This window comes from Argiope bruennichi, chromosome 2, assembly GCF_947563725.1.
Source record: "Argiope bruennichi chromosome 2, qqArgBrue1.1, whole genome shotgun sequence".
NCBI classification, from domain to species: Eukaryota; Metazoa; Arthropoda; class Arachnida; order Araneae; family Araneidae; genus Argiope; species Argiope bruennichi.
In genome coordinates this window covers 87892253-87920252 of record NC_079152.1, presented here as the reverse complement: position 1 = coordinate 87920252, position 28000 = coordinate 87892253, and the positions used below count along the sequence as shown (strand labels likewise).

Genomic DNA, 28000 nt, shown 5'->3' with positions numbered 1-28000 from the left:
ACCAAATAGCTATAAAACTTAAATGGTAACATGAAAAATATATTTCGATCCTTTCTATGAATATGATTAGTTTTACTTATAATCAAATGTTAAAGAAAAAATCTATTTTGGAAATACTTCAATTATTATTAAAAAAAATCAATAGGGATAGATTATTTCCTACCAATTGTACGAATTATACTGAAAGAATAGTATACAATATAAATTTATATTAATCAATGATTTTTCTGATTTATGACAAAGAGATTAGATAGAATAGAAATATTTCTGTACTTTCATCCCCCATCTGCTGCAAATCCCACAATTTATGGAGGTTGGAAGCTTATCCATCTTCTGCTGCATCCCAAAACATATGTGAAGTGATTAAAAATAGCCACCAAATAGTCCTTACCAAACAATTACAGTTCTTGGTAGGAATGGAGGACCAATTAATTTCAATTAGATCATTTAGGTTTTATGCTCTAAACAGTTATTGGGGGCTGGGGACATGTCTCTTCTCTCACATTGGAAGATTAGTATGCTTATCAACAAGTTGAAACTGGTAACAAAATCAGTTAAAAAAATATTTTTTCAGAAAAAGGATTAATCATATATTATCAGAATTCCAAATATTTCCTTCTAATTCTTTAATTGAGTGTTTCAGCTAGCCAACAATTTCATAACCATTGGAAAGGAATTTAGGATGCACAATCATCAGAAGCAATCATTTTACTATATATTCTATAATTCAAATCTTTTCAGAATCTGTAATTCTGAAGGACTTTTTATAACCATACATAATATTTGGCATATCATTTTGTTTGTATGGCAGTGCATATAAATTTTTATTAAATTAATTTAAATTAAAGACTGTAAATTTTGATTTATATTATATATATATATATATATATATATATATATATATATTCAATTTGAAACAAGTAAAAGCTTTTTTTTTTCTCAAGCTGTGACAATTTTTTCTTTTAATATTTTAGCAGCACAAAATTATTGTTGTTGTTTACTGTTCTGATAATAAAGGTGATAATACAAATAAAGGTGATAAGTAAGAAATTTAGTTTCAAAATTAATGCAAGGAACTGTAATGCATTATTCATTTAATATAAATCTGCACAGGAGTTAAGTGACGTAAAAAAATAAAAAAATAATAAATAAAAAAAACAGCTTAAGCATCTAAACATGTCACATGATATTTTAAAAGACATTGTTATGAATAAATATGGAATTTTTTTCACCCTTTATCTTTGATGGCATGTAAACATGTTCAAACAGAACTGTCAGGAAAAGTATGTTTTCATAAAATTCAGAACTTTCCAACTTCGAAAATACAAATATTATGCTAAAATTTCTGTCCATTCTTTGAAATATGCAAGAAAATATAATGAATTCTATTATCCATATAAAGTTCGAAGTTTAACTGTGAGTGTATTCTACTATATTCAAAAGAAACATTATGTTTAGTCCCAAGTCAAAATTAACCAAATTTTTCGGAAGGAAATGCAAACAATATAAGGGTGGAATGCCGCAAAATTAAATTATTTAAAAAAAAACTTTAACTTTTCTGAAGTTACCCAATAGTTTTAGAAAAAATGTATAAAATAAACAGGAAATAGTAAATTTCAAGAAAACAAAAAAAAAAATCATTTCAAATTATGTTAAAAGAAGATTGTATATTTTGATGTACAGGGTGTTTATAAAGTACCGGACCCATTTTGATGTTTAATAACTCATAAAATAATAAAGATGGATTTAAATTAGTAACATAAATGGTTAAATAGACTCAAAAAGTTTCATGACCCTTGTCAATGAACTTCCACGTATGCCCACTTCGTCGCACGGAGAATATCAAGTCGATAGTCAATTTCACGCCAGGTAGCGACAAGCATGTCGGCATCCACAGAGCCATTTGCGCACATTATGGCGATTGACAATGCCAGAAACATGAAAGGATGCTTCATCGGAGAACATTATGCTCTTCAGAAAATCAGCAGCATCTTCTATCCTCCTTAGCATATCTGTTGCAAAGGCCATCCTCCTAGGCCTATCGTTCGGTTCCAAAACCTGAACAGTTTGAACTTTGTATACATGCAGTCTTAATTTTTTCTTAATAACCTTGTACACCGTCGAAATTGGCATATCCAATTCTGTTGCCGCTGATCTCACAGATATTCTAGGATTGTGTAAAAATGTCTCTTTGACACGCTCAACATCAAAATCACTTGTGCAAGGACGTCTGGAACGTTTCTTATCTTCGATACTTTCAATTTCTAGAAAATTCTTTTTCCACCGCAAGATGCTCTTTTTGGATGGAGGATCTTTTTGGTAAATTCTTCTGAAATTTCTCTGTGCTTGCACTATCGATTTCATTTCTATGAACCACCATAAAATCTGTGCTTTCTCTTGTGGTGTATGCATTCTCCTTAATATCCGCTCGAATAAAACATCACATACAAAAGTACTATATAGAACAAACACATCCAAAGTAAACATAATATTGCAATAGTTGCCAAAAACAAAAGAGAGAAAAATGCAATTAATAAGCAGACAATATTTAGAAAAGTACAGATATTTAGACTGGAAAATGAAATTATCTGAAATTAACCACATGTGCAGACGATATTTACAAAAGTAAAAATATTCAAACCTGAAAAGGAAAATATATGAGTTATTTCATCAATAAATGCCATAAGTTTGTTTATATCTTTATTATTTTACGAGTTATTAAACATCAAAATGGGTCCGGGACTTTATAAACACCCTGTATATTAAAAAAAAAGCTTTAAATAATCAGGATCAGTAATACTTCTTATTACAGTTATGCCACACCACAAACAAAATTGCACAAATGTAACAACAAAATAAAAAGTGGTTAATAAAAAAGCTAACTGAAATATTTTACCTATACATATTGAAAGGTCAACTGTATATATGGTGAAAGCGATTGTTCAGCACTGGTGCCCCACAATACTTAAAATTCCCGATCATGATGCAGGTAAATAACAGTTCTCGGCCCCCTAACAGTATGTAGGATTATAATTATAATAAGGGAACAATAAATTTTACCTACAACTGAATCACAGCTTCTGAATCATCCTAGTTTAAGCAAGAAAAATTTCAGGTAATATTCATAAAAATTAACTTACTTGTAATAGCCAGTAACATCGACGATGAAACGTCGGTAGAATGGCTGAGTGCACATAGCACCCATAAATGCACTACATAGGAGAAAAAAAATAACACATTTTTTACATAATTACATCAATGATATCATATTCTAAAAATTTTCGACATATCATATGGAAAAGCTACGAAAGGAAACTAAATATTTTTGCATTTTATATTTCTTCTAAAGATTATTACAGTGTGTGATCATGGAACTTATGAACAAATTAACTTTCTTATTCGTAAAATATTAATTCACAAGTTTTTACAGCTTATAAATAAAGAGCGAATTTTACTTTTTGGGAATCAACTGAAAGAATTAGATATAAACTTCACAGTCATTAAGATTTTCTAAAAAAAATATATAATACATAGCAAATTAGACAATGTAATTACGTCTTTGCCTATTTTATTTTATTTATTACAGCTCTACCTATTTAAGATCAGAAAAGGTAAATGGCTATTTTTGATCAATTAGATAGAGATGGTTTTCTACAAGATCGTTTATATATATATATATATATATATATATATATATATATATATATATATATATTAAACACTTAATTTCAATTTAACTAATTTCCAAGCTTTTATCTTAATTTAGCCCATAGTAAGTTCATTTTCTTATTTCGTGATCCAATTCCACTGTCTCTACTTAATTCAAGAGAAGCTTTATAAAATTGCTGAATCGGCTAAACGCCGATACTTTCACACGCTCGGCGTGAAGGGGTAAAAAATGTCCAGTAAGCACATTCTTTCTTAAAAGATCCCTGTGTTTCCCTTACATGTGATTGACATGCGTCAGAAATCCCTATCAGAATCTTATTAATATATTAGCACTATGAAGAAATATTTTCCCTATCAAAATCTAAGATTATATAAGCCGAGGGATAATTTATTCGTCCCTTTTTTTCCCACTTCAGCTTTTGTACTGCGCTGTGGCGGACGTCTTGTCCGCGTCTCTGCTTGTAAATAATTATGCTTTCCCGATGGATTAAAAAGAATTAAAAAGATAAAAAGTCTCTTCACTGTCTTCAAACTGCATCCTTCTTCACATAAAATAATGTTACATATTATATATATATATATATATATATATATATATATATATATATATATATATATATATATATATATATATATATATATATATATATATATATATATAGCATAGTGGTCAAGATCTTTCAAGAAGTTATTCACAATATTTTTTGAACATCTTAGTCGTTTTGTAATTTTTCTAGAAGTCAAATCACATTCTCTGAAGCTAAGAATCTTATCAAGTTTTTCTTCATACAACTTTTTTCCTCTTCCCATACCTGTGAAAATATTATAATTCCAATAAAAATGCTTTCAGCCGAAAACAGTAATTAAGTTAATAACGTAATTTCCTACGTATTATCGCGGATGCTCCTTTTAGCCCTGAAAAAAAAATATCAGTAGATAATCCGCACCGACTAAAAATACACGGATTATCAGAGGGAGCAGATTATTAATGACGACAGTCACGATTTCCATTTTTTTTTTTTTTTTTTTTTTTTTTTTTTTTTTTTTTTTTACAGATAAATCGCGGGTTATACACAGGAAATTACAGTAATAAGTACTTGTTATAAAAATAAGAGAAATAAAAATAACACAACATAACAAAGAAAAAATATTACTATCAAAAGAATCATACATATTCCATTGTCAAAATATATAGTGAAAATAAATAGCACCGTTTGCGCTAATAAAATTAACATCTACATTTTTTAAAAATTTTTAATACAATTCTTTACTTTCATAATTGAATTCTAATAAACTTAAACTGTTTGAAAAAGCTATTTGTATCCTCTAATAACTAATTCAGAATAAAAATAAATTCATAATAATGTAAAAAACAGAGTGACTATTTTTGCTTCCAATTTTCACTCTGTACAAATATTTTAAAAAAGGATTAAAATATAAAATATTGGAAAAAAAATCACAAAACTTTTACTTAAAAAATGACTTTTTCCAGCTAAATATTTAACTCCGTAAAGGATTTAATATATAATATTACAATATTTAGTAAATATCGGAAAGTTATGGCTGACCTTATCTTTTTTGTCCACCACTGTAGTATTTGAATAGTATATAAGTAGCCCGAAATGAAAACGCAATATAAATCCTGGTGGAAATAAATTATCTTACCTCCGTTCCTTGCACTTTTAGTTTCATGTGATCTTCCCGAGTTGTCTTGCCGTCTTTCCTCTTTTTCCAGCAATAACCATCCCTTCGATAACGCACTCTTTTCCGGCTATACAATAGCATAGAGCCACTTTTGGGCCTTAAAATATAATTGTTAGATTAGAACACATCAGCAAGCGATTAATCATAAAATTAAATGCAAATTAATTAGACCTTCTCGTATTTTACCTGATCTTAACTTCTTTTGACAGCCAGTCCTCATGACGCTCGAAACTGATAAGCAGTGATGCTATTTCCTAAAAAAAAGTAAAAAGAATTAAAAACATAAACTATGACATTTTCTAATTAAAGATAAGTTAACAATCCGAAAAAGAAAGCTAAGTTTGTATCTCTGTATTCAGTAAAACAGTTTTAAATATGTATTTAATAATTAAACATTGGTAGTTATATCAGAACAAAAGTCCTTCCATTTTTTTATTTTTTTTTCATTCTTTGATTATTTGTCTTAAAACAAATTGTATAGACTTAAAACGAAAGTGGATCGATTTCATAAAGCTATTTCGATAACCTACGGCATATGAAACTAAATATTGCCTGATTTATCGGTGATGCAGTCATCAGTAACTTTTGAACTTATAATCAACTTAAATAATGATTGACACAGTATATGGCAATCCATTGAAAATAAATACTTTTAATACTTAGCATATTAAAATAAGAACTCTCAAAAATATTCAAAATACATGTATAATAAAGATGCATAATCCCTTCTCAAGTATTTAGAAATAGTGGTTGATCCATTGATGTTTAATAATACTTGGGGATTCGAAAAAGAGCAGGTTTAGATATAGACGTCAGTAATTGCCTAATACAATATAATACGAAACTAATGTATAAAACATAACAAAAAAATTAGTTTAAAATCAAACAGAAAAGAAAAAGAAAGCTTGATCTGTAAATATGGTGAGTTTTTATATTGTAAATAGAGAGAGAAAAAAACTATGTGCTATATTAAAGTCTAAATGCGTTTTCAGGGAAATTGCATTTTTTGTTATTTTCCTTTGCGGTAAACATCTTCTCAGAAAATGTTTTTTAGATATTAAAAATGAAATTTTCCAAAATGTTCTACTTGGTTCTAGCAATGGTGTGTAAACTATAATATAACCCTTCGGCTCATATTCAATTATACAACGATGCTTATAATTTATATAAAATTATTATTAATAATTTTATATAAAATTGGAAATATTTCTTGTATAGTTACAGGAAATCTTTTGCTCATAACACAGCTAAATATATTAATTATTTAAGTGTAAAAACAATTAAAATATATTCATTAGAATTTGCCAGAGAATGTTTGGCGTAAATACAAATATTCATTAAAAATTAGCTTAAAATTGCTTATAATTTCAAAATTCATAAAATTTCCACTAAAATTTCAGAGGAATTCTTCATTTTATTCCCCATAGTAATTAAAAATATTTGTTTTATTAAAATTTTATAAATTAAAAAAAATGCTTCGAATAAAATTATATTTTTTTTATCTGATATCTAAGATTCTTCAAGTTATACGTAGTGTACCGAAGAGGAAACCAAAATATATCACCCGACCAACCCTATTTTTTAATCCTAGCACTTTTTTTTAAAGAACGTTACGTCATGTTGCAGCTATTTTATGAATAATAGAAAGTACCATTACGTTGTTTTATTCCATGGTTTTTTTTTTTTTTTTTTTTTTTTGCAATTTAAAAATGAAATAGCAATGAAATCATAAGAAATGTTTCATAAAACTGCTTAACTGAAATGTATCAACGAGTCATTGAGAGGTCATTTTAGTCGGTTGCAATAATATGAAAGGTAATAATATGAATCGGGTAAAATATTCATCAAAAGCGATCTGAAAGATCGTCGTCCCTCTTTGGCATCAATCTCGTTGAAAATTTCATATCAAGGAAACGCGACTTTTGATTTGTGTAAATCACCATTTTAATTCCACGCGATTGTTGAATATCTATGTCAGCGAAAGTCCATTTCACACAATTTTAACTGAAACTCAGCAAAAACATCGCACTTCAGCAAATTTCCACCTTTTCACTTGAATGATGAACAAGAAATGAACTATACTACAACTAAGTAAGTGTTGCAGAAACGTCCAAAGGTGGATCAAAAACATGCAATACTCTACAAAGTCCATCCACACTATGCAATAATCCAGAATGCTGTGAGCTTTTATTGTTCTCAAAATTGAAATCTACCTTGAAAAATTGAACATTTGAAAGAACAGAAGAAACGGATTAGAATTCGTCACTAGATTTAGGAGCGGTTCCAAAAAAGAATTCTCAGGAGTCCTTCCAGTAAACAGAAGATATGTTAGAAACATTATATATATATTTAAAGGAGGGAGTTATTTTAAAGACTCAATTTTTAATACATTATTCATAAGCAACACTGGGCCAGGACTGGTTTTTGAAAAAGTATGTTTTAAAGAATCAAAACAGGTACGGTCATGAATAGTAAATTAAACAGGAAAATAAATGTTAGGAAACATAAGGCTGAAATGTTTGAAAAAGAAATTATATATTAGCTACCAAAAATCATCATTACAGATAATTTATCAAAGCAATTTAACAAATGATATGAAATTTTTTTAAATCTGATTGCAAAATCTATGTTGAAAAAAACTTTTGCCAAACAAATGAGGGGAAGGCTATCTTCGTTTACCAAGCAAACAGCTAAACTGTTTTTTAAAGCAAGATTAATTTACCCTAAAATTTGTTGCTACCTCATGACCATTGCAATATTCGAGCAAAAATAATGAATTCATTCCTAGAATAAACGAAAAATTTTCAAAATATAATTGTGTAACTTCAAATATATTGATGGAGAGAAAAAAAAGAAACCACAAAACCCCCTCCGTTTAATGAGAGTATACAAATATATAATTAAGTCGAATTCTGCTATTCGAAATGCCGAACATTATTGTAAATAAAATTTCAGTAATAAAAAAAATTTATTCGAAGGACGTTGTAAGGCAGAGTTCAAACGCTGATAAAGTTATAGGAATTGCCAAGATAATAAAAAATAACTAATTTACTCTTTTACATCTGTCTATATGTGCGTTGCGATATTTTTAAACGGGAATATAATTATTGATATTCTATTCCTATTTAGAAATACCACATCTTTCTGTATTTTTGGCATATTTTTTCAACATTTGTAAACAAAAATAGTATTTAAAAATTTCATTTAAATGAACTCTTAATTAATTTTTATCGCAAATTATATTTCGTTTTTTTTTTTAAAGTTATTTTCACATTTTGGACTCGTTAAAAAATTTCACTGCGGAAAGCGTTCAAAACTCTGATTCTAAAATTCCTTATATTGCTTACTTCCTACATTTTAAGAGTGGGAGAAAAACATGCGTTTTGTTACTCCACCTGCGCAGCCAAATGGAAATTAAATTAGACGAAAATGTTATAAACATTAGTATTTTCTTCTTTTCAACAAAGATAGATATACTTGGGATATAACAACCATACGTACACAAAAAAAAAAAAAAAATTAAAGAATTCCAGATAGTTTTTTTTTATTTTCCCTCCAGCCGCTTACATTTCTCCAGAAGATTAAAAACGTTAGATTGTTGATGGATTTAAATAGTTCAAACAAAATTAAATATGCAAGTGACAAACAGAATTTGTCTGAAAATTTCTAGTTTTGTTGAAAAGAATTTAAATAATTATTTGGTGTTAACAAAATGATGATTGCTTGGTTGTCCGCCTAAAAAACTTATCATGCTTTTCAAGCTCGGTTTAATTTAGAATGTGCCAAAAGATATTTTTCGCTTCCTCAAAAGGAAATTCGGCTAAACTGATTTTAAAAGAGCTCGTAAAGTCCATTCGTTTGTTGCATACAAAAAAAAACCTTTTTTAAATATTATAAAGTAAATAAAAATCCATTAAATGCACTTAATAAAGAGGCTGCATGATAAGATGCATTCTTACTTGAAATACTTATTAGTTAATAAAACGCATAAAGAAAACCAAATTATTGACAGTATTTTCCATTATAGATAATGTAATGATTGGCTACAGATTTTTACTGAAAGTGATTTATGACATCCAACCAGAATTAACCGTTTTTACAAAGAAGCTCCTTCGCAAAAAACATCGATATTCTTAAAGGTATGCTAAAGGCGTAAATTATCGAATACCAGAGCAATACAACTTAGAATTCATAGGGCAAAGAGTAGAAGATAACAAACATTCTTTGTAATACATCAATGGAAGCATGGCCTAGAATGAAATCAGAAATGCATTATTTGAGCCTTAGAGGATTGGAGAACGGCCATGTCGTTCGATAAAGTCAACTACAAATCGGTTGGATTTAATGGATCGCTTAACATTACCAGCGGACAATCGAAAGCATAAGATACTGCTTTTTCACACATTATTCTCAATCTCTGAAATTAAATAACTCTAGAATTATTCTATTTTACAAACACTTATCAAATGCAGTATCGATTATGAGTTGTAAAAGATAGTGACGATGAATTCCCTCTTAAATTTTAGAACTGTTATATTAGTACTTGAAGAATAAAAAGGAGGAGAGGGGGGAGGTGTGTATTAAAAATACAAACCAAGAATAAAGATTATATGCTACTTTTGTCGTGATAAATTATGTTTCACAAAATAAGCAGTGGTAAGGGAACAAAAATGTTCCTTTCTGAAGAAATATTAGCAATTATTTTAAAATTAAACATGTTAATCAAATTGAATTTAGTGTAAATTTCTATAAACATGCAGAAATATAGGAATAATCATGATATTTATATTATTATATTTTAACAAAGGAAAAACGGCTTTTCCCCCTCGAATACTGCATTTTAATCATATGAAAAATAAGAGCCAAAAGGAAAAGCAATTTAATTTAATTTATTTATTTATTAAATGTTGGGATATTCCCTTTGCATTGCATTTAAAATGTGATCAACTTGAAGCTGATGAAAATCTATGAGTAAAAATTCCTAACCAACGAATAAACTGCAAACTGCAGTTATAAATTTAAATCATTTTATTTTTCCAAAATGTTTTCAGTTTGCATTTTTTTAAAAAGCAAGAACGTTGCGCATGATCATTTTGAAAATTTACATTATCTTTTCTTTATCCTAATCGCGTTTAAATAAAACATAATATTTTTGGCATCGCTGTGAAGATACGTTTTTGATTAATGTAGATGAAATACAAATATGTTCCAAACATATCAACCCAAATTTTTATCTTTACAGCTTTATTTAATTTATCACCTGAAATCGTTATTTGAGCACAATTTCCTAGGACGTAGTTTTACAAACAAAATCCAGACAAAATAGTTTTAGTGATATTCTGTAGGTTCATACCCATTGCTATTGGGAATCTAATCATATATATATGTTTGTAATTTATATATGTTATATATGTTTGTAATAGAATGTTTATAATTAAAGCGATCTTACTTCACTGAAACTTGGTTCATGCGTTATATGGGCAATGAGGAAAAGAAAATTGACAAAGTATTAAATCTTAATCATTAGATAACTTTTTTAATAAAATTTAAAGAAGTCGTTATGCAAATTAAGGACGTTTCAAAATGTCAGCTGTTAGTGTCGTAAAATCATCTCTCCGTTCCCAGCCATGGAAAGGGGCAGCGTTTCGAAAGTTGCTCTCTAGCAAGAAGTCAACTTGCAGCTCTTTTTCACAAGCAACTTCACTAAATCTAATAAATAGATGCGAGAATATTCAACAATAAGATAGAACTATAAAAGAGCAAGATCATCTTGTTAACAAACGCACTGAAAAAAAATGAGAAGTTGCCCTCGTCATATAGCTGATTATAAGGATCACTTCGATTGGATAAAGGAGAGAAATATCTTAACAATCAGAAAGATGATATAGACCCCCTACATTTTAATTAACTGCAACTATTAAAAAAACGCCCATGGCCTATGCCAATACTTTCAACACCAATAACAACATGCAATCTACCAGAAAGGAATTGTAATTTCATTCAATGACAACATCAAACAGATGCAGATCACAATAACCAACATTTTGATGATCTAAATAAGATATGGGGGTTTGAGACAAACATCCAAAAGATTGAAGAACTCGAAGAATTCGACTCTTACCAATTGACAACTGCTCTAAACAATTATTCCAAACATAAAATCCGTGATAGAAATAGGACAACCATTTCAAATGGTCGACAATAAACTCTCAGAAAGAGAAAAAATGCTCTCTGAACAATGCAGAAACAATCCTAATCAATAAATTACAAATTTTAGAGAGAGAAGCAATAGAATCAACATTACCATATAAAGCAGATCCTGCAAACAATTTAAGATTATCTGAAAATCAAAATATTACCCTACAAAAAATATGCAAAATTTATACAATAACTATCAACATATTATTAAATTTAATTATCAAAATATATCAAGGTAAATAACGAAGAATGGGCCCAAATAATTGAATTCCTAAAAAAAAAAAAAAAAAAAAAAAAAAAAAATATCCTCTTAAGAACCTCGGAAAAGCGACCCCTTAAAAATGCCATAAAATGACAAAGAAAGAAGAGATTAAAAATGAGGGGTAATGTAAAAATGTAAGGAAACAAAAATTATATAAAACGCTTTCATACACTGTTTTTAAAATAATTGTTCTAAAAAGAATACCTCATTTGTATTCCAGCGATGACGCTGGTTGGGAAAATAATCTGCTTTTGGTATGCTTTCCAGGCTTTCCGGAAGAACTGGTCGGCTTTCTTCAGCTTCTGAAATAAGGAAATAATTTTGTAATTGATTGATACTATAAATTAAATAATCGAGATACTATTCAAACATAATATCTTCAAACAAAAATAATAATAAAAATACGGTTTTAAAAATTTCATATTAATAAAAAAAATCCTACAAACAAACGAATTCTCGGTAAACGCGCATATGGATCTTTAAACAGTCCTTTCCATAAATTAATATTAATTTTCTTCATTAGTTCTGATTCAATAAAGCTTAATAGTTTATAAAATTTTAAAAAATGATTTATTTATCTTTAAATTTGAGCGCAAATTATAGATACGTTTAACTGATTAAACAGTATTAATGAGTACATTCACGTAAATGCAATAAAGGAACCATTCTTTTTAATTTATCAACTCTGTCTAGATAAGAATTCTAAGATAAGAACAGCTTTAATTTAATCTAAAAGAATTCTCTCCTCCAATTTCCCTGTGAAAATTGCATTTTAAGAAAACACTCGACAGAAAGCAAACGGCCTTTAAAATAACAAAACGAAAATATCACCATTGATCTGATAGAACACACTGACATTTCTGAGAAAAGAGCATTAAAGAAAATTAAAAGAAAACATTCTGGGAAGTAATTGAATAACCAGTAAATCGATACCGGCTAGTCTGTTTACTTTTACACTGAACAGAGCAAAGTTATATTGTTCTAGATATTTCTGTTAGATAACATACATAACAAAAAAGTAACTTCGATATAAAATTTAGAATTTAAAAAAAATACATCGCGATTAAAAATTTATTTAAAATTAAAAGACTATTTACAAGATTATAATCTGTGTTTAAAAAAAATTTTAAGACAATTATCTTTTAGCAATTATTAGTATTAAAACATTATTCTGTATTTTAGTGCTAGCATTTATAATTGTTATTGCAAAATGAGCAATCTTCTTTTATAATTAGCATATAGAAATCAATTAAATATTTGTTTAATTTATAAAATGAACACCAGCATAAAGATTTGTCTATTTGAGGAAATGTCCACGGAGTTCTTGAATTCAAAGTTTTTTCCCTTTCAGGCACTGAAGTTCGATAGAATAACAGCATGGCAATGAAATTAATTACTATGTGGCTCTGCATAATTTTTTAAAGTTTGCTTAATAATAAGATGTACTAATAAAATTGAAGTAAAAAAAGACAAAAATAAGAAAAGAGTGAGTTCACATGAGAGTATTATCGAAAAAATTTGATTCAGAGTGAAGCATATAGAAACATATCAAACATTTTTACTGTGGTAAAAATGTTTGAGGCATTTAAATCACATAAAAGACAACGTCTGGATTTTTCGGTAGCTTGGGACCGAAAGGTTCAATTTCATTGATGAAGATGTTTTCGCTTTATTCAAGCTTTCTAATTTTTTTTTTTTTATAAAAGTCTTTAAGCTTGGAAAATTGAAAATAATTGAAGTATTTTACTCATTTTTTTTAATCACAATTTCCGACTTCAAGTTTTATCTTTTAGCAAAAATAGATACTAATAGTGATAAATTCAAGATAAATAATTGTAGAAAAGCAAAATAATATCAAAGTGAAACATAGTTTTGTTTCAAATATGGTTGCCGAATAAAGAAGCAAATGATTATTGATTATATCATCAAATCATCATAATTTTTCATTCTCAGAATTAATTCACAAAATTAATACAAAGATATTGAATGATGGTAAGACAATAATTTATTTAACAATCCATATTTTTTAAATAATGAGTGCTTAAAGTAACATTATATGCCTCGAGAATCAATAAAGTACCTAAAAGTCTCAATTTAGTGAAGTGCTTTGAACACAAAATCGCATTTTGAAAATTGACTAACTACATGGCAAAAACATAAGACCTTCATTTATCTTTATTCATTTAGCATTTAAATTCATTATTATAATAGAAGAACATAACAGCGAATAGAATTTAATTTCACTCAACAGTACTATCTGCTACTGGTGAATTTTGAAGATTATTAACGTAAGTGAATTAAATACAATGGTGGTATTATTTAAAAAATAAAAGAATCCAAATTAATTTCCAAGATTTTATCTTAATTTAGCCCATAGTAACTTCATTCTAAAAATATTCTCTTATTTCATGATCCAATTCCACTTTCGGTTTAATTAATTCCTCTGTAAAACTAATGCGGCATCAGTACTACGTATCAAATGAAAGTGATACTTTTCGTTGCTCTTGAAAAGGTGTTAAAGGTCATCACGTGCATTGAATTGGCGCTTGGCCAGAAATCCTATGTTGTATAAGACTAGTGATCATTTGTTTCGTCCGTTTTTGCTCTTCTTTACTTCTGCTTTTGTACTGCGCTGCGCGTTCTTGTAAAAAATCATGACTGCCAATCGGAATAGAATAAAACGAAATTAAAAGATACGAAGTATCTTCGTTGCTTGTTAATCCTGCATTCCACTTTTCAAAAATAATGTTACATATTATTTAGCCGACAAGATTCGAAAAACATATTATATATATATATTACGCGCACAGTAAAGGAATAGAAATGGCTAAAACTTCTAAGATGCTAGAAGTAAGAAATAATCAATCAATTATCACTATTTATTTAAATGAAAAAATGCGAAAAATTTAACAAGCACAGCATGTTTAATTATTTTTCATTTACTTAATTTTTTTAAATAATGGCAGGTGTAAAACAACCATATATTAAAATTTTCCATTTCTATGCCCTCTAATAAAGAGAGAAACTGCTTACTCATATGGGAATATGCCATCCCTAAACTTGAGAAGTCAACGATTCACATCTGCTATCTAATTAATTCCCTTTTTTCAATTAAAATTAATAGAAAGTATAATCGAATCCGATAAAAATTGTAAATTACAAGCGTGAGTCACAGCGTATTAAATTTGATAAACTTCTTGGTTTGAAGCTAGTCTTCTCTTTCGAAACGAAAGTTGAATCACGGTCCGTTGAAACAGCCCATAAGACGAAAAGATGAGTCAATGAATTGAATTAAGGAAATGCAAATTTGATTGTATGACGAAAGCGATATCAAAGCCGGCATTCCTTTCTAAAATTCCAGAGAAAATTAGGAAGCAGATGGACGTTTGATCTCTATGAATTTCGCGTGAACCAGGTCCATGAATAGACCGAATGTTTGGTGAATTCCGAACCCAGGATTCCTTATATCAGACAAATTCGCCCTTTAATTAGAATTAATTAATTTAGAAAGCATATAGATTTGAAATTCCATGATGTCTTTAAAACGGCAAGGTGACATCTAAAATATGAGAACAAATGAAATGTAATTCGAAGGAAAACAACTAAAAAATTAAATTGCAACTATTCTTCGGCAAATGGCATCGTTACGACGAAATGGACGGGATTTCACAATTTAACACCATCGCTTTCAGCTAAGGAGAGGAAAACCCAAGTAAAAAAAAAAAAAAAAAAAGATTCAATCAAGATTAGAATTTCGGAAGAAACTTCGCGGAAATTGGTAAAAATAAATAAAGGCCTTTTCCTGATAACTTAATGAAGGAGATTTCCCAATCTCGTTCATATTAGTATAGCTTTCATGAAAATAATTAAAGTATACAATATAGCATCTCTATAATGACGTAGTAATTATCACTTAAATGATTAAAATATTTATTTAATACGATAGTAAATTCAAACAATTAGCGATATGCTAATTAACAAAAACTAACTTTAATACTCAATTTAACCATCTGTGAAAATCCGCGATTTTCATGAATTAGAGGATTAGTTATCATTTTTTATCGTAATGAATTGCATTATACTATAACAGCATCACTTCCCAATAGCAATTCGATTCCTTATAAAAGTATTTAGTCCTACTTGCAAGAGATTCATCAAATGAGTGATAAAAGAAAGTCATTTGTTGAAGGATTAATACCTCATAACTGACAACCAATGTCTACAATCAGATAAATGATATATACAACTTTTAAACTGACAATAATCTCTCTCATTTATTTTTTTACATTTAACAGTAAAAATGAAAATAGAAAAGGTGACAAGCAATTTCAAATAATACTCACTGCTTCTTAACATCTTCGCTTGCAATTGCGAGTTTGACCTGAGCATTAAATTACAGAATTTCTGTAAATTAAATTAACGAACTAATCGATTTAAAATTAAAAATTAACTAGGACATACGCATCTTAAGCACATTATATGATATTATGAGAATTGAAATAACTATATGATATCAAATCAAAAGTTATAGGTCAAGGGCTTAATATCAGATGATAATATCTCTATTATTTTGAAATATAGAGCTAATAATAAATATCCAAATGCCAATATCTGAAATAAAGACAATAAACAACAGCAACCAATGTATACAATATTATATGTTAATTCATGTCCACGTGATGAGCAGCACATGCATTACTCCAATTTAATTTTGAAATCTATAGCACATCTTTCAAGATAAAAAGAGAAAATATTTCCCAGCACAGCATAAGATATTGCAAGATTAAATGTAAAGAACACTCGTAGTTGCATTGTCATAACAACCGAGTTGACGTCATTCCTCACAAGCCTACATAAAAATCTAAAATGCAAGATGCATAGAGATATCATTTTACTGCTATAAACGATCGTTTTGGAGAAATGTTTAGACATTTCAAATACTTTTTTTTTCTTGTGACATTTTTAGAACCCAGAAAGGTCGAACAACAACGACATATTTGTTTCCAAGAAATAGCAATCTTTTAACTAGGTAATAGCATTCTCCTATTACATGTGAAAAGCAGTTTAAAACTGTAAATCCCCGAACTTGCATGAAATATTGGATGACGTAAAATTCGGAGGAAGAGCAAAGTACTTCCGGGGCATGTAATCGGATCAGTGATCATTATTTAAACGAAGAATCTGCATCATTACCTTGAATCGAAAGAGGAATTCAGGAGAAATGAAGGTTGAAAACAATTTATAAGTGGTCTAATTACAATAACAGCCTGCTTGCATCCCTATTTTCTGAATTCTTGAGTTACGATCACTAATGAATGTCACAGAAGTACTTTGAATGAAATTACAGAAGTATTAAGAATTGAGAAAATAATTTCTGGCAAATCATCACGAGATTCTGCTTCCAATTAAAAGATTACTATTAGGCTCTAATGAATATTAATATTTTATCTAATATGCAATCTAATACCCACCCTCTATATTTTTAATAATATGAAAGATTAACGAAGCATTTCTCACTCACAAGCACGATCTAATTTCACCAATTTTTAATTAAAGAAATGCTGTCAATGGTCACATGAACAGCATACCCAATCAATGAAACCCTTCTCTCAGCAATAATCTATTTTTAAAAAATATTTCCGGATCTTTAACCACCCTGCTCATTCCCTGTTTGGAAAATCATTGATAAGAGTTTGCCACTCACATTCATTAAATAAAATATCTAATGTACTGATTTTGACAATTTTTATCTCGTGCAAAATTCATGGCTCCACTATATGACATTATACGCCATACTGTACCACCACATCCATTTTCGAAAAATATTATTAAATAAAACTTAGAGCTTCCGCAACTGGACTGATTTTGCAAATTTTCATCGACAAATGATTTTACGAACGTAATTCACCAATTGGAATACTCTACCCTTACTATACAATCATAATTTAGAATTGAACTTTCTTTTATTTTGAGAATGCGTATTTCATCAAAATTCCCCGACATGACTATATTAAATGTCATTAATATGACTGCCGATGATGTCGGTTAATAGGATTAATTTAGTCATGTCAACCAGCCTTAATTAACATCTTACCACAACAAGAGTATAATAAAACAATAGCTACGGTAGTATAACTAAAAACTGCACAGTAACGATAGAGTATTTAATATACTTAACAATATTTTAATATACTTAACTATACTATTTCAAAGAGATAAAATCGTCAAGTGGCTGTGAAAATTGGCAAAATCATTCCAGTTATTGAGACTGAGACGGCCACAGATGACGCATCGATTGATCATGAGCATTCATAGAAAGTAAAAGTTTTTTCAAATCGGTTCAGTGGTTGGAGATGGCAAACTTTAACAGTTAAATTTTGCTTTTTCGATTTTCCAACTTTCAAATGAAATATATATATACTTTAAATCAGTTGAGTGATTGAGGATGGCGAATTATGCCGCAAGATTTCCTTCTTGAGAATATATAGTGAAATTTTGTTTTTTAAATTTCTCCCTAAAATGATGAGCACTTAAAAACAAACGAACACTGATGACGTGTCTAGTAATCATGAACTTTCATGTGAAATAAAACTCTTTTGTAATAGTTTTCAACAGATTTCCTTTACTGTTTTAAATATAAAAACTCATTTCTATAATCCTTTATTTATTGGGAAGAGAGAAAATTGAAACTGTGATTTGTATTCGTGAAATCAAAACACATTAAAGAAAATATTTTATGTATATAAAAGTGCTTTAGGATAGATAAATTATTGCAAGGATGAGATGCAATGAAATTCAAAATATGCTCATGATAGTAATAAATAAACATATTTAAACACTTTTCGTTAGTTGGAAATATTATGCGAACAATTGAGAGTTAAATCAAAAAGCAATTATGTTATTTTTGAGGATATTAAAGTTTCTGATTAGTATTAGAAATGAAGTAACAGAAATAAAAACTTAAGTATCATTATTAAAATGTTGAAAAAAGATCTTTTGAAAAAAAATAAAGCAGTTGACAAAATGAATTATTCTTTTAAACTTCTATTCCTATTCTAAACTTCAATATCTGAACAGCAAAGACCAAAATACGAGTTAATTAATATATATACGTATGTATATATTAAATTCAATGCTGAAATAACGCTATATAATAATTTCATAAGAATTTAAAAAAATTGTGTATAAGTTTTAAACTTTAAAATGGTCAAAATTCCATAAATATTTCAAAAATAGCATGGATGACAGGATATTTGTTGAAATCTCCCGATTCTACCAAAAATGGTGCATGCGAGTCGAGATCAAACCCCTTTCACTGGTGTAGTGTGGAAGTTTTGCCGTAGCAATCTGAGTACTATTCAAAATGACGAGATCCATCCTAAAATGGCCCACGGTTTATTGATGATGTATTGTTAATCCTTTCGTTGCGTTAATGGATAACTGTTGAAATATTCATGCGAATCAATAGAATTATTAATTCAAACGTATCTGAACGTGTATCAAGAATATGAATATCACATACAAATGCTAAGGGTTATATCAGTTTAATGCATGTTATCTAATGCTATGCTATGATATGATATCAGATTATTATTAAATTTGGAAAATAAGAATAGAATTTCTGTATTAAAATGGGCGGCGTATTTCATATGATTATGAATTGTTTCCAATTTGGAATGATCTCGTAAGAGCCGATAGAGAATCAAATATAATCCGTTTTGAAAAGAAGTAGAACTTTCTAGAAGTTTAATTTTGAGCATTGTAACTGTTTGAAGAATATTCGATAACAATTTCCCAGAAGAGGGGGGAAAAGATTGATTTGATTGATTTTTTTTTTTTTTTTTTGTCTGACTATTTCTACAATCAAGTAGATCTTTGGTTTAACTACGTTGCATAATGTAGAAAATTGAGGATGCATTTGGAACAGGAAAAATGTCAGCTCTGCAGATAATTATGTCTAAAATTTGATACATATGCTTGGGGGAAAAAAACTGAATTCCAAAAATAATGAATTGTGCTAACCATAAATCGGAATTAGTAAAAACAGTATACTTATTTGAACAATAAAATGACTAAATTTATATACAAAGTGCTTGAGATATTGAGAATTCTAGAATTATTTAATAAAATTCTAGAATTAAAATATATTCTAGAATTATTTAATAACAGGAAATTAATCGACCTTAAGAATAATAAGATTCGATAACGAAGACAATGAAAGCCGCGTTTCTGTAGAAATGTGTTGTTCTGAATATTGATGTAATCACTGTATTCTAATTTTCATCAATATTCTAAGATGTTGCTTTTTTTTTATTATTTGTGTTTACATACACAAGAATAAAAAAAAAACAGATAAAATCCTCGACAAAATTAAAAAAGAAATTCGACTTATATCTATAATTTCAATGTAAAAACAACATATCGAACTTCATTCTTCTAGCCAATTGCGCTTTTGAGTTACCATAGCCAAATGCACATAGATCTATCTACAGACTAATTTCAAAAACGTATTTTTCATAAAAAGTTTTATAAGGTCTTAAAGTAGATATTCTTCAATTTCTAGGATTGTAAATTGTCATTTACAGCATTCTGTCCTTGCATGCTTTGAATATAAAGAAATAAAGAAAAAAACAAAAACAAATATTTGAGGTTGTATAAAAAGAAGACTCCAAAAAATCCGACAGTCGGTTTGAAATGTCCAAAGAATTACATGAAATCCGGTTCATTTCTTCATTTATTTACTCAATCTTTTTCTCGAGCGGAGCATATGCGAGGAATCTATCATTAACTTCTTTTTTAAAAAGGAAGTTCCAAAATAAAATAGTCATAAAGTTTTTTTATAGTTCCTTCCTAAGAGAACAGTTTGGTATTTGAGGGCAGAAAGAGACGCACTGAACTTTATTTTTTATTACTTTCTGCAATCACTTTCTTCTGAATATCAGGCGATAAATATAAATTCAGGATTTGAGCACGCAAAAATACGTTAAAAAATCAGAATAAAACGAAACAAAATTTAGTTTTTAAATTAGATATCAGAAGTTGAAGAAGAAATTTTAGTTTGGAAAACAAGAACCAAATTTAGTTATGAGATCATATAAATTAAAAGACGATTAAAAGATGATGAATGAAAGATCAATCTTCCCTCGTTCAAAATTTCGCAGATGGAAGGTTTAGTGGAGGGGGGAGGACGAGAGAAATCACGCTAAGTGACATTTTAATGCACTGCAATAAAGACTTCCAGTTTTTAGTGGATTCTATATCAATTTTATTATTCTGAGATATCTAGAGCACAGATGATCAGAAATAAAGAAATTTACAGTTATTCCATTGTTAGGCAATGTTAAGAATTTGAACAACTCTACCGCTATATTTTTTAAATTTCTTTTTCATGTTAATGCACATCTGTTGACAATATTTATTGTTCGTTTTAAATTAGTGACTTAACGATGGCAAATAAAAATATAATTGACCTGCTTAAATTCAAATGAGATTCGTTGAATTCAAAACGAAACCCGAGGGTTCTACATTCTGATTGCTTGTCGGAAGTTCTGGGAACAGTTTACCCCAGTTCGTGGAAAATAGCAAAGACTCGGTTTGGAAACTTTGAAAATCCGTTACACAAGTGGACCATGTAATCCTCAGGCTTTCTTTTGTTTAGACCTATGAAGAGGGTGATTGACGGTTAGAAATTTAAATCTGACGATGAACTCAATAGGACTGTGCAACAGTGTCTCTCCTCAAAGCCAACGGCATTCTATGAAACTGATCCGGTGCAACATAAATGTCTCAACACGAATGGCAGTTATGTTGAAAAGTAGCAATTTGGCAATACTTTCATTTCTATTTCATATTGCCCTTCAATCCTATTCATTGCATTTTTTATTATTATTATTAAGTTTAACATTATGCTGTTACTTATTGATACGCCTTCTTACTTCAAACTTATGTAGGAAATCAACTATCAGAGATTTTTAAAATAGTCTGCTTTAACCGATATTTTAATTTTAATTAAAAAGCATTTCAGACAATAAAAGGATTTTGTTAAATTAATAGTGCAAATAGACGGATAGAGTGCTGCAAAAACACAGTAGTGTAGACGATAAAAGAATTATATTTTATACGTTGAAACAATTACACATAGAAAAGTTTTAATTCTGGGCAGCGCAGGACATATCGTCTAATAATAAATAAAATATACATTTTTGTAAATACAAAAATAAATAAATAACCAAAATTAAATCATTAATATATTTATAAGATTAAACATTTATTGTATTAGGAAGCTAAATTTCTGGTTTATTAAGGTAGAAATTGCAATATATGCACTGCTTAAAGCCACAAAATGACAAAATCCGCCACGGGGTATAGATTGTTGCTGAATCAGCACAGTTAGAAGACCATATGAATCAACAAAAACTAAATGACACTTCTTTATAAGAGATTTATAGACGTGTCTGAGGAATTAAGATCAGATAAAGGTACGATCAATATTCAGATAAGGCCAACATAATATGTGTCATTTCTTCTGCGTGTAGAAATAACTATCTTATCCCATTTAAACATGATTGTACAGTATAACAAGTATTGCTCTGCTCCTCCTTCAAGCCTCTATGAGATAAGAAAAAAAAACCCAAAACTGAAAGCTAAAATAGGAACGGTTTTTGGATCCTTTTAATTTAAGTTGACATTTTAGGTGTAGTATGCTTCGGACGTCGGTTAACAAAAGCATTTATAATAGCTTACATTTACATGCTATGCATAAAATACACATTTCTCAATAGTACTTATTTATAAAAATAATTAATTTTATTTTTATTTTTACTACATAGATAATGAAAATTATGCATCTAATTTCTTTTAATTTAGGACGGAAACTAGAAAAAAAAAAAAAACTCACGCAGATTGTATTCAAAAATAACTATATATATCATTATGGAAATTGTCTGTTGGTGTAAGGTGAAAGGAACCAAGCTTCACGGGGGGGGGGCACAAAATACTAGTAGAGACCAAAAAATGCGAAGAATAGAAAAATAACATAAAAAACAGCCCTTTCTGAAATCAACAAAATACACGCAAACAGCAAATACATAATAGCTTTCAGATTGCAGCTAGAGTTCGTTTAGCTACCAACATTCCAAACAAAGAATGAACCCCTCATGTAAGCGCTTCACCTTTTAAGGTTTCATAAAAGGATATAAAATTTTCTAAAAAAATCTCCAAATTTCAATTCCTAATAGAGACATCGTCATAATTCTTGTATTTTTAGAACCTCCATTTCTGTCGCCAAAATCGTCGAGACTACAGACCATTGATTCGGGATCAATACAAAGTGTCTGTAAATGTCTCTTCCTTACAATAAGACTAACTTCGCGCAAAAGCAAAGTTCAGATTGATAATTCAATATACATATATATTATGTACAACCCTCTATTAGTTGCAATAATTTTATCTATACATGATATAAATATATCTCACTGACATAAAAATCATGCTATAATATGTTCAGCAAGTTACGATAATTTTTCATTATATAATAATTACTCTTAATGAGTATGAAAAAGGGTACTTTGTAAGCAAAAAAATCAAATTGTAATGCCTTATATAAAAGGATGAATCGATTAGTAAGTGAGATGAAATCAATATCACGATTAAGATATACATAAAAGGATATGCTAATTAATTTCGTAATTAGAAATCTATAAGATCATAAAAATAGCACTGGTTGCAACCTGTTAAGGTACAGGTAAAAAGAACAATTACGAAGTGACATGAAAAATTACCCGGCAAGATTTAAATCACGTATTTAGCCTGGATTTTTCAGCTCCACCCAAATCCAAGATAATGTTAATGTTAGACCTACTTCATTATATCCCAAGTCACTTACCTCGATAACTTAACTGTAAAACATTTGAATGAAGACCTATATTCGGTTCCTGGTCAAGGACTCATAATATATAACACGGGCAATAATTATTTGATTTTCTAAATCTTGTAGAATTAAACTAATATCATTTAAGGTATCCGACTACGTTGAAAACACTGGTTATCGACCACATTGGCGAATTCTTTTTTTAATATTATTTCTTGAAGTTCAAGCTTTCCTCTTTCCAAAATAGTATTTTCTAGGAAAAGGAAGGTCTGACCTATCATCCAGGAGAATTTAAAAATAAAATTTTAGCTAAAAAATTATTTAACTTCAATTTTCTCAAACTTTAATTTTCATAAAAATTATCCACCATTAACATGATATCTCAAAAACTAATAGAGGTATTTACATAAAAATTTCAGCGTGTGTTTTAAATACTGTGGGCAATGAAATGAACCAAAAGTTATTGTTGGTGAAATACTTTTTCATTTATAGGTGTTTTTAGAAAAATTAAGTTGTAAATTTATGGAAAAAATGTATATATACGTATATTTTTACCCATAATTTCTTTGTATCTCAAAATGTTTCTTAGATTTTGGTTCATTTCATTCATCATTATATTCTATAACTTATGTAAAAAGAAAAATAAGATTGCTGCATTACAATTTTGTGTAGTGTTAACCGTTTTGGTTAAATTTCATTAAAATTTACTACAAATTTTCCTATTCTCAAAATATATTATATTTCCAAATAATTTTCTTTTGTATTTATAGTGTTTATAATTAACAATACATCTAAAAACCATAAATGGATTTTAAAAAATCCAATTGTTCAAAAATATTCCTCCGAACATAGTCGGTTACCTTAAGTGGTAATTTATAAGGAACCCAAAAGATTACCCATACAGAAAGAAAACTCTTTAGAAAAAGCATATTCAATTCTTGGTTAAGAGCCAATTACTGTACAAATAATCCTTATTGATTCTTCTAAGCTTTTAATATTTTTTTTAATGTTGATATCCTTTTAAATATTATTTTTAAAGCATCCATTATAAAATCCGTACGTAAAAATAAATTCTTCTGAAAAATACATTCAAGGACCAATTACTGCAAGGATAACCATTGCGAATTTTAATTTTATCTTTTTTTAGAAGTTGATGTCCCTAATAACATGCTATTTTAACTGAAATGAATAAACTTATTAAACTGAATATAGAAACAAATCTTCAGATTAATTCATGATGAGAAATGGCGACATGACATACAAGTCCCTAAAACGCAGTTTGGCGTTTACCGCTCATTAGAAAAGGATGATGAAAAGATTTTTTCCCCTTTCGTCCCCTCTTCTACCTTTTCCACCGGATAATCTATTTTATATATGTGTACACACAACTTCCCGTACAATCTGGAAGAGAATGAGGCCGTGAGGGTTGACAATAGTCGAGAATGCGCAAGGCTCCTTCGAGTCTGGTTGGATCGATAGCTGGCGGAATGCCCGAAAACTGCTAGTAACGGATTTGCCTCTTAAAGAAAAGCCGTTTCCACAGGAAAATACTAAGTTGACATTTTGGTGCTTTTCCGAAGCGAATAAATGACAGATATTGAAATAAATCGGCTCATATTCTCTCTGGAGGGATTTGACAATAATGAAAACCGAATGGCAAAAGGACTTCGTCGGCGTAAAAGTTATTTATTTTAAAAATTCGTAAACACATAAGAACGCTAGATGATAAAAAGGGGTCAAAAGGAAAAAGCTGAATAAATTAATAAACAGTGAAAGATATATTTATGGCTTTCTATTTTTCAAAGATGCAATTCGGAGTATATAAAAAGTATTTATAACTAGTGAACTTTTTTCCCTTAAAATTTAAGGAATGAATAAACGAATCGCTTCAAAAAAAAATTTTAAAAAATAGAATTTTATTTTTAGATTGCTAAGGGGTTTCATCTTCAAAGAGATTTTTTTAAGAGAATAATTAATACAATTTGATTTTTTGCAACTTTGGAATTAAATAATGAAACAAAATTAACGATAAACAAAAATTTTACGAACATTAAGAAACGAATGGAACTTTTTATACAAAATATCTATTCCATATCATTCATGAAGAAAAGAACTTTTTTCTTTTTAATTTAATAATGACTTGATGTTTTTATTAAAGTCTGAAGTATTAAAATCAACTTAAGAAGAATTTTAAGTTGAACTGAATAAAATTATTAGTTGCATGTTTTTAGAGTAACTTATTAAAATATTATATATTAGTCGCAAATTATAAACATATCAAAATTTAAAAAGTAATTTAACGAACTGTATTAAATCTTTTAAATGAACTTTATTTTGAAACAGAATATTCTTATTGCTACCGACTAACATCCAGAAATGCATTATATAATTATTTCATTTATTTAGAAGATCTTTATTTCAATCTTGCTAAGATAAAGATGTCTGCATGCAACAACAAGCAACGAATCTAAGTCATACTAAATTAAGAAATATAATTCATTTTCTAGCATCCATAATCATTTACTAGGCGAATTCCCATGAAATATTTTGGGCTAAGAGCTAAATATTGAAGCTTCATTTGCGGGTAAGGGAATAAGGTCAATCATTAATCCAACTACCAGCACTCTCTTGAGATGGTGAGAAAAGAAAGCGTGAGGAAAGATAAGACAGACTAAGGAATTCATTATATGATTTCCATGGGAACTTATTTAACGATATTTTTTCTAATCTTATCTTATATAATTAATTATAAGAAATATATGCGTTACTTATTCATTTCACAAAAGATATTTCCACATTTTTTTCAACAATTTTTGCACTTTGAATGTTCGTTTGATTGACTGTGTGCTTAACAATCATTTTACACCTTAACTGCCGTGGTAATATTATAACCACGCAGTTGTAACGGCAACCATTTGTAAAATTTATGCAGGTAATTTTTTCACATTCTTCCTCCATAGTTTCCCATACTCCATTAACGGTTTTAAGATTTTTCAATTTATTATTTTTTGTTCAATAGTTCAAACGCAAAATTGTAAATGATATATATGGTGAAATGACAAGCCCAAAAATAATATATATATTGAATGTGAGTAAAAAATAATATTTCATACCATTCCTTATTTCTTTTTTTCACACAAATTTAATATTAATTTTAGAAGTATAGATGCTTTCTTTATCTTAATGAAATTTTATTGTTTGATGGATCATCGGTGAAGAGTTATATTTCTTTTCTTAAATATTGATACTAATTTTGATTATGTAAATATATGTTTGATTATGTTATGACTCATTTCATTTTTAATTTTCAATTACATGTGAAACAAACAAGAATTTTCCTACAATTTTCTTTAGATTTTCTAAATTGCAATTTTTTCTTTTAATAGTAATAAAACAGATCTTTTTTAAACTAACATTAAATAATTTCTTCAATATATTCATGCTGCATCCTAATTAACATGAATACATTAATTAATAATGTATATATGTAATAATAATTGAGATGTACATTAATTTTACAATATTTTTTCCATGTTTCAGCAATTAAATATAGCTCAGAATTATGCATCCAGCTTTATGCGCAACATATCTAAGAGAAAAAAAAACGATAAAAAAAGTGCATTTCTTTAAAATTTTAAAATAATGTTTATCATGTTACTTACATTTGAAACTGAACAATTTACCGATTTTGTAACAGTTCATTGAATTAGTATAATTTAATTAAAATCAAACGACTTATTGCTTCAATGAATTTTTCTCAGAGATATATGCAAAAGTTTATGGCTCTAAAGATACATTTTTGGATTTATTTTAATAGATCGCAAATTTTTATGTAATTTTCCTTTATTATTAAAGATTAAACTTATTTTATTTTCTGATAAATTGATTCCATGAAAACTAGAATATTTTTCTTCGGGATGATGGAAAACAGCTTTCTAAATAAAAATTATTTATTTACAAATTACAGAAAATTTTACAGTCCAAGATGATAATTTTTAAGGGCTGAGCAAACAATTAAGTTTATATTATTATTGAAAACCAAACATACACTCAATCGCAAATATTTTTTTTAAAGCAACGAATCAAGGCAAGTATTTTTTCAAATAGCTTTGTGTGATTAAATAATAGTTCCTGTGCTATAAAAACCTAAATAAACCCAAAAGTTTTGCCTTCAGTTTTTTCCAACTATGTGTTGATGATTAAAATTCAGGAACAATTCAAGATTTTTTTTTTTTATTATTATTTTTTTAGATAGATGAAAAATAAAACATTTTAACGTCATTTCTTAATAGAAAGGC

General features: G+C 28.4%; 1 protein-coding gene across 4 annotated transcripts in view; it reads right to left on the bottom strand.

Moving 5' to 3' along the window:
- LOC129960015 (calmodulin-binding transcription activator 1-like) overlaps window positions 1-28000 on the bottom strand; it is a 149017-nt gene that overhangs the window by 41762 nt on the left and 79255 nt on the right. For all 4 annotated transcript variants that reach the window (XM_056073044.1, XM_056073021.1, XM_056073027.1 and 1 more), the window contains 4 exons: window positions 12038-12135; window positions 5560-5627; window positions 5335-5470; window positions 3141-3212 (listed from right to left, as the gene is read on the bottom strand). In XM_056073044.1, the coding sequence (XP_055929019.1) occupies window positions 3141-3212; window positions 5335-5470; window positions 5560-5627; window positions 12038-12135 (374 nt within the window). The remainder of the gene's footprint in view (window positions 1-3140; window positions 3213-5334; window positions 5471-5559; window positions 5628-12037; window positions 12136-28000) is intronic.